General features: G+C 38.1%; 1 protein-coding gene across 7 annotated transcripts in view; it reads left to right on the top strand.

Annotated features, from left to right (window-relative positions):
• myt1la (myelin transcription factor 1-like, a) overlaps positions 1-9358 on the top strand; it is a 94311-nt gene that overhangs the window by 29444 nt on the left and 55509 nt on the right. For all 7 annotated transcript variants that reach the window (XM_026143553.2, XM_026143556.2, XM_026143554.2 and 4 more), the window contains exon 5: positions 5399-5461. In XM_026143553.2, the coding sequence (XP_025999338.1) occupies positions 5399-5461 (63 nt within the window). The remainder of the gene's footprint in view (positions 1-5398; positions 5462-9358) is intronic.

The following is a 9358-nucleotide window of genomic DNA, read 5'->3' as shown; positions in this document are numbered from 1 at the left end:
ATCTACAGCTGTGATGCAGAAATAAAAAAATTAATTAATAAATACATAAAGAGATAAGAACTGTTAAAGCTGCGGCTGACAGATGAAAATGTTCCACATCTGTCTTAATGAACCAGAACAAATGCTGATAAAAAAAAAAAGAAAGATGCAAAACATAATCCAGGAAATCAAAATTGGATCACAGATGTGATTTTTAAGGTTTTGTCCAACAGCCAGTGCTTCACAGGGTTTTATGATGCTGCAAGGGAAGACTGATAATCATAAAGGGAACAAGTAGAGATGCACGTGCAAAGTAATCTGCAAACAGTGCATGCTTGTGTGTGGGTTTTTTCATGTAATGAGAAGACAAACAAGCTAAATCCCTGGGACAAAAACATCATCTCCTCTTGCTGCGCTGCTTTGCTTCCAGCATGACTAACAACTTTACATCGCTCTGTCAAAGGCTGCTCTCTGACCCAAACACTCGCGTTTCTGTCATGTCCGCTGGATCCCTTAAATTTGAATTTCATTTTGGCAAAGAGGACAATATTGCACGGAGCCAAGTCTCGCAAAATTTTCTGCACACTGCACATGAGGTCCATACTGAAATCGCAGGTGTACGCGTGCCTGCGGTCTGAACGGGATATCCATGAAGCAATAAAACAAAGACAGCAGCCACACTGGCAGTGGTTACAAGAAGATGAAACTGAAAGTGATACTGTTAATTTAGATAGGGCACTTTCTTTTCTTTCAGTGGGAGGAGTGGTCCAGTGGTTAGCACTGTTGCATCATAGTAACAGGGTCTGAATCCACCATGCTGGCTGCATGGAGTTTGCCTGTTTCTCTGTGCCCGTGGATTCTCACCAGCTACTCTGGTTTTCTACAACACTCCAAAGACGCGTGTGTTAAGTTAACTGGTGATTCAAAATTTTGTTGGTGTGAACCGCGTTAGTTGTTAAGAGGATGGATGGATCCTTCTGGTGGGACCTTCTAAATAAGCTCGTTTTTCGGCAGACAGGTCTGAGTCTGTGAAGTTTTTCTGTATCACAACAGACCATTAGGTGCTGTGGGTCCCTAAGCATGAAATTTCAAAATAGACCTATTATGGTTTTCCTTATTTTCTGCTGTTACAATGGAAAAAATATCGAAACCAAATAACGATCTATTCAGGACAAAAAAATCCACACTGAGAAAACAAAAAGCCCACTCCACATGATTAGATCTATGAGTTACTTTTCCAAAAATATTATCTTTTATCTTTTGGGTTCTTAAACAACTGAGGTAGAAACTCGGTAGAAACAGCTCTGTAGAAACAGCTTTGGTTCTAGTGGAATTTCCTTTGAGATAATTTTCTCATATGCCATGCTGAAATCTTTCCAGAATCTTTCTGTGAAGCATCTCAGTACAACTGTTATTAGGTCATAAATATGTCTTTATGATATTGGGTAGAAGTTACACTTGTTTGCGATAACCAGTTAAAATTTATTAATCCGTGCAAGCAATGAGCATAAACTGATTTTTGATCTGCTAGTGAAATTTCAGTTTCCAAATCTTTTGTTGTAACCTCTCTTGGGAGACAGATACTATCTCTACTTTTAAGATTGGGCTTAAAACTTTACTTTTTGATAAAGCAGTTAGGGCTAGATCAGGTGACCCTGAATTCTCCCTTAGTTCAAGTATGCTGCAATAGGCCTAGGCTGTGGGGGATTCCCATGATGCACTGTTTCTTTTTCAGTCACTATATGTTTATACACCAATCTGCATTTAATTATCAGTTATTATTATCTCTGGCCTCAACCACAACTGGTTGCGGCAGGTGGCTTCTCCTCCCTGAGCCTGGCTCTGCCAGTTTCTTCCTGTTACTGTCCTCTGGTTGTTGGGGTTTTCTCTGTATTATTGTACGGTCCTTATCTTACAGTAGAAAACGCCTTGAGGCAACCGTTATTGTGATTTGGTGCTATATAAAAAATTTAACCTCTTTGATGAGCAGGATGTAAGGTGATAATAAAATTTAAACATTTGTTTGTCGTCAGTATTTCAGTCAGTTTTTCGGGGCCTAGTAAGTGAATTATGCTTTTATGTACAATTGCTTGTATTTGATTGGCCAGCACTGCACAGTTTTGCTGGAAAAGGTCATCATATGTGCTGAAGGAAAAAAAAAACTGTTATCCTTGCATTTTTGGCTGAAGCCTTTTGTATTGGTGCCCCTGTGGATTAGAAATGAATGAGGAGGCTGAGTTGAAGCGCTGTTGTCTGTCTGATTGCCGACTGTAAGAATAATCCAATGAAAAGCAGTGGCCTTGAATTTAGAGGAACTACAATGGAGTCCAATGGTGAAAAAAAAAATCACAGATAAAACAGTCCAGATCACAACAAGCTAAATGTGGACAAATGTGGGATGTTACTAATGCTGAGTTTACACCAGCTTCACACGGTTGTGAGTAGTTTTCCATTTTTACCTTTTCTCTGTGCTAATGTCCACGTTATTCACTTTAAATCTGTATAAATTTTGACTTTGTGGTAATTCACATTTCTTCCCAGTTGGGCTGCTTTTTTCAAAGTTACTCTCTCTCCTGCAGCATTTACCTTTTAGAACTAGAGGCCCCAACACGTGAAAAATGGGATATTGCTGTACAATCTCAAATAATTTTAGAAGAAGCCACCTCCTGTGGAGTTCAGAGATGATGGTATAAACAGGATTATGCAGCATTTTTTTTTTTTTCCAGAGGATCATCTTGACTTGGACAAAGTAACTGGTGGCAACCAGTGTTGGTCAAGTTACTTGAAAAAAGTAATCAGTAACTAATTACTGATTACTTCCCCCAAAAAGTAATCCCATTACTTTACTGATTACTTATTTTCAAAAGTAATTAATTACTTAGTTACTTTTTAAAAACACGATTTACAACCTGATAGAGGTGATAAAGCGATAGATCTTTCAGCCCAATTCTACTTTTTCTGCATAATCCATCATACAAAATGTAATCAAATGGAAAAGTCTCTTTTTTTAACTTGTTTTATTAGTTTTAATCTTTTAACTTTATGCATCAAGCAAAAATTTAATTATATGCAACATTCTCTGACTTCAATAAATTAGTTTAACATTTAAAGCTATTTTCTGCACATTCCAGCACATAAAATAAAATATTTTTTGTGTTTACACTCACTCTTTCAAATAGATGCAAGTAAAACACAGCAGAAAATCAATAAAGTCAAAGACTCAGCGGTGCTGTTGCTCTATTTTCACCTGTAAAGCAGGACTGGCATAAGCGGAGGTTTACCCTGGTGCAGGTGTGCCGCGGTCAGTTGAAGAATCCGCGACTTTCTCTGTGAATTTCCCATTACGTCATGGCGCACTTGGAGCTTGCTTGGAAGTTTAGGGATTTTTTCGCTTTAAAAAGAAGTTTTCTTCCCACGCACAATGGACGCTAATGTTTTTGTCACTTTTTATGGAATCAAACTCAAAGTAAGGTCAGTACTTCCACGCGTTAAACGCTGCACGCTCATACTCTCTCCTGCACTCGATATGTGATCCATTGTTGATCTGCACACAGCTGTTGTCACTAACGGCGCACTCGCTTACGTCACTGTCGTGAGACATTCTCGCAAAAAATCAGGTTTTAGTAACGCAGTAACGCAGCGTTCCTACGGGAAAGTAACGGTAATCTAATTACCGTTTTTGCAATAGTAATCCCTTATTTTACTCGTTACTTGAAAAAAGTAATCAGATTACAGTAACGCGTCACAAGTAACGCGTTACTGCCCATCTCTGGTGGCAACACAAAGCTGAATAATTTTAAAGGTGGAGTGTTGGAAATCTCACCACTAGATGTCAGTATATTGCAGATTTCATTCAACTGAATTCTGGTTTCCTATCCCTCGAAATTCAAGTGTAAAATCTCAGCTGTGGTGGTGGCCACTGCAGAGCAAGCATGATAACCGGCAGTGACGTAATTTTGTGGAAAATGTATTTCTTTTTCCTATGGGGCATTTACGAAGTTATGCTGGTGCTTTTAAAATTCATGTTTGAGTTTATGCCTGTGTTTTTTGCAAGTTTGGATTATAATTTTTTTTGTTTTGTTTTGTTTTTCCCGCAGTACATAAAAATTGGTGTATCTCAAAAATAAAACTATGAAGACACTCAAAATAAATTTCCTGTGCAACTTTTTGGCATTTACAGTTTTGAGGGATATCTCTCTAAAAATTCTCTAAAATAGAAATATGTGTAAAAAAAAAAACCCAAAATGATTTTTTTTTTAGTTTATTGCACTTTTTTGCCATTCATGTAGGTACTATGGACTTGAATGAATTTGGGATATAATGGTTGTATTGATATAGCAACTTGAAGTACTCCCAAAAATGGCACTACAGCATGTAAAAATTTAAAGATGAGCTCTGGGTTCTATGGTAGGTCTTAAAGGGTTAAAATCTTTCTCTCTCTGTATTTAATGTCATTTTTTCCCAGCGCTGGTCGGGTTGTTGCTTTCCTTTATTTTTTCACTTCTTTGTTGTAGAGCAACCATTCTCAAATGATAAAACTTAGCTATGATCCTTCATATCTTGGGTCTGAAGGTGCAGACAAGAATTTAAATTTTGCCTCCACCACAGGTAAAACACCTACGATTTCTCCTCTCCTACATGTTTTCCATACTGCATATGTGTCTTTAGCCACATACACAAAATGCGGTCTAACTCGTCCACTGTATTCAAGATGGTGGAACAACATGGCAGCTTCCACAAAGCGGTGCCCACACCTATGTGTTTTTAATGTTTTAATGTATTAATTCTGAGTTTATGAGAGTGCTTCAGTTTATTGGAAGACGCACTTACACACTATTCAGTGTATATTTATGTGTACAATATTTGTTCTATTAAATAACCTCAAAAAGTAACTCACTGTACCTTTATACTGAACAAATTTCATGGCCATTAGAGACTGCTTTGTGTACAGAAGCTACTCTTTCAGATTAAAACCCTTGTAAGTGTAGTGGTATCAGGTAATAACATACTTATAAGCATCTATTTAACTTGCATTAATCTGACTGTATTGTAACCTTTATGAGGATATTTTCTCTCGATGCATGTCATAGATGCAAAAAAGCATACTTAACTGTTAAAAATGCATAACAGTTTGTACACAAGGAGAACAGAAATACTTGGAGAATGTAAAAAGTCAGAAAAACACATGTAAGCGAAAGTCTTAAGAAGCTATACAAGCTATAAAAAACTGCAGCAGGGCATGAATGATAGATATAAATAGGCTGAACGTGCAGCCCTGGATGAACCTCAGATATCATTATATTTTGCGTGCTGGATTGAGATGGTCTGCGTGCGGTACAGGAAAAATAAAATCCAGACTTGCTGAAGGACAGATGATGTGCTGCTTGTTTCTTTCTGACCATGTGTGTTTCCTTCTCAGCTGTCCCACCCCCGGCTGTGATGGCAGCGGTCATGTCAGCGGGAAGTACGCCAGACACCGCAGGTATGAGATGCTCGACATATTTTCTACAGTGTAAATGACGCTCTTAGATACTCTTAGAATAATGTTAGGTGTTGTAATATATTGTCATGTCAGTGTCTTTGAGCTGGCGCTGGTCTTTATTTTCCTTGTGCCTGAGATATGAAGCTGCTTTAAATGAAGCCAGTGCAGCTGAGGTCTGAGGGAGCTCTAAAATATGTCCTGTATATATGAAAGGTTGGGATATCGTCCTAATCAGCACACGTCATCGGCTCGGTCCTGCCGACACTTGTGGAACTAATCATCTTTATTTAAGCACTGGACAGCAAATAATCTGTTACAAGGTCCTTTAAACTGAGTATTCAAATAAAATTAAACTGATGACATGAACAGTTGTAAGCTAAAAGACAATTTAAAGAAGGATATGACCTGAAATAAAGTGGAAAAAAATGAATATAGTCAGGGAAATACTTGCATAAATTTTCAACAGTCCATTTTAAATAGGGGTTTAGGAGATGTTAATGACACCACCAGCTGGTTTCCTCCGTTTCAGAGCCCCGGAGCCTCGACTTCAAAGACCGCTGAGACAGATAAAACACCTCAGCCTGTGAATTGTAAACGACATACCGAATTGTATGGTATTACAAGGTCATGTAGCTGAGAGAAGAGGCTTACTAGTGAGCCATCAACAGGAGCTTAAAGTGAAATCGTAAATGCACTAGTTTACTAAGAAACTAAGATCAATTTAGCAGCAGCTGAGAGACCAAGAAGGGAACATCTAATGGTAATTTTTTTGACAACTTTTTGACTGCTTGCTTTTGCCAGTAAAGCTCATCAAGAAGTTGTTTTTGGTCCACATAAAACTCAAGGTAATTTTTTAGATTGACAGAGAGTAAGTTTCTTAAACAAAACTGTGGATTTTTCTCTTTGTGTTGGACAAATTATCAGTATATTCTAATCATCTGAGGTGCAAAAGTAAAGAGGTTCATTACACGTGAATGTTTTCTATTTTGGGTGTTGATTGACTCTTAGGTTGTGTCACATCCGCCATCATTAGCATTCCTGTTCAGGATTCTTTTAAAATGTCACTGGAAATCTTAAGCTAGATCACAATTGAAGATTTCTGCATGGTCTATCACATGACCCAGTTACTAATGGACAGTACTGGCTCATTCTGGAGCTATTTGGGTAAATGTACACATACAGATGTGTGGGCTGTGGCATTGCAGTCTTGTGCGCCGCTATGGCACAATCCTGCCGTAACGATCAGGGTAAAATTGATTGCATTGGAAACAATAGCTCAAATTAACAGACCTTCATTTGGATGGAGTGATCCTGTCTTTCACTGACATGTTTCAGAAATATGGCTTGGCGAAGACAGAGAATTTTTGGACATATCTACCACTGACAGACTGTATTACCAAAGGCCAATTTATCATGGACAAGAACCCAGTGAGGGAATTTTTTGGATTCTCCTGAGATGGTGCATTAGGCAGCTGTGTTTTATAAAATATTCAACCAATTTAAAAATGATGCGTTTAATAATCCGACGATTATTTGGCAAAAGGAACGTAGATACATTGTAACTATGTATTACATTTTATTTTTTCTCCCTCTAAACTTCATAGTAAATAGACTAGTTTTTACATGATGCTGTTCTGCTCTACTTGAGCACTTGGATACAACATGCCTCATTCACACACATGGGGGGAAAATTGGGGTTTAGTATCTTGCCAGGGATTGAACCACCAATTTTCTGATTAGTAGCTGACCTGCTCTAGCTGCCCCCAACCTTATAGCTCCTGGTATTTCCCAATGGTCTCCCATCTGAGATCAGACAAGATTGGGCTTGCTTACACTTGATGTCCAGCGACAAATGCTCGAAATGCAAAGCAGGAATATTTATACATTCCAGTCAATCTTGGCCACTTTCTCGATCAGTTGGAATCGTTGACCCTATGACTAAGGAAAGACACTTCCTCCTCAAACATAGAAGCTACGTTAGAAATGATATTATATTAAAAAAAACATGTTGGCAAGAGATCATAATGGTATTGAAAACCTCAGCAGATCTTTGGGATGGATTTTTATTGGCGATGTTTGAAGTTGTAAGACATGGTTGTTGCCTTCTTTGTATCTTTCTGTTTCTATGCCGTTGCCCCTTCTTTCTTTCTGTATTCATGTACTTAAGTAAAATAATGGATACAAATTGTGTATATTGTGAAATATGACAATACAGGATTTGAACAGATAAAATGGAGAGAAAAGTGAAAAAGAATAACAAAAAAGTTGCAGACTTTTCTTGGCGGTGGCTCACAGGCTTCAAACGTCTCACTCAGCAGCTGAGAAAACGAATCCTACCAACATTAAATGGGCTCATGTCACGGTTTCAGACCTCCTCGATCGGCAGGTCACAGCCTTCATCTCAGTAAATTCGTCCCTCTGTCACGAGGCTGCAGATAGAAAAAAAACCCCAATCTGGTGGAGTGTGGCGCTGCGAAGTCCTCAGGTCACATCACTCGGGCTGTAGGACAGATGGTTTGTGCCTCAGATCTCTATCACCTCTGGAAATAGTGAATTACCAACATAATTAGAGGAGCTCTAAAATTTAAAAAAAGCATTAAAAACTTTTTTTTCTTGCCAAAAAAAGACAAAAAACAAACCTGAGGAAGTTATGTATGCACAAACATAGAAGTGAAACAACATGAAACCACCAAACTTTTTCTGCACAAATCCTGGTAGAACACGTATGAATTATAAAAACCAGGTGAAATATATATCAAAGCAAGTCTGCTGTATCTCCACTGAAGTAGACATGGATCACAGAGGTTTTCCCTCAAAGAAGATCTATTTGAAATCTGAATATGAGAATATATATATATATATAGATATACATATATACATATATGTATGTGTGTGTGTGTATTCATAATAAATGTATATATAGAGATTATATGCATATTATATATATATAGAGAGAGAGAAATTTATTATGAAATCCAAGCACTTGGATTTCATTGGAGTATGTCCAAAATAAGCATAAAATATCTTTTTTAAGTGTAGGTGGTTGGTCTGTGTGTGCGTGGGGGAGGGCGGCATGCAGAGGGTGCACAGCTAAGGACAGCATTTCGATAAAGCCCGTGGTAACAAAGAGATAATGAGGAGGGCATGATGGTGAATCGCTGGCAGGGCAGACGGATGGCGCAGCGAAGGGCACAGAGGAAGCTCGGGAATTTCAGTGTTGGGCGAAGAAAGAGTCAAACGGGGGGGAAAGAGTGTCAATATAGGAAATGCACACCTGTTTATTAACGGTTTCATGTTGGTGAGACGACAAAGATGGGATTTGCTGTAGTATTGCCCTTACATCCTTTTTCATTACTCTGGTTTTACTGTTACTCAAAGTGTTTATTCAGGCTTAAGGAGTTGCGATGTCGATGCATTTAAACTAGATTAACTCTGTTTTGCTGTTGCTTGCTGGTAGTTCAGCACAGTGATTCAGGTAGTTCAGTGAAAGGGAAAATATTTATTTATTTATTTATTTATTTTATTTCACTGTTTTTTTCTCTATGTAATTAAAGACTGTTCAATAACATTGCACTCTTTTTTGTGATGATCCTGAGTGTGTGACATGCGCTGCAAATAAAGGCTGCATGTAGTTTCTGGGTCTGAAAAGTGAAGTCGGGGCAGAAGTGGCAGTCATGTTTTATGCTTTATTGTTAATTTGACTCTAAATGGGATTGCAATGTACAAAACAACCGTCTTTTTAGTTAGAAAATGAGATAATATTCCCATTGTCATCATTTTCTTTTTACTCAAACCTTAAACCATGTGAGCATAAGCTTCATTTACCAAAGGTCTGCCTTTTATTTGGAACCAGAAACCTCACCCCCTATTAGCCACTGGAAAAACTGCAGCTTGTGG

This window comes from Astatotilapia calliptera, chromosome 15 (genome assembly GCF_964374335.1).
Source record: "Astatotilapia calliptera chromosome 15, fAstCal68.1, whole genome shotgun sequence".
Lineage (NCBI taxonomy): Eukaryota > Metazoa > Chordata > Actinopteri > Cichliformes > Cichlidae > Astatotilapia > Astatotilapia calliptera.
The sequence above is the reverse complement of the archived record's forward strand: the minus strand, read 5'-3'. Positions and strand labels throughout refer to the sequence as shown.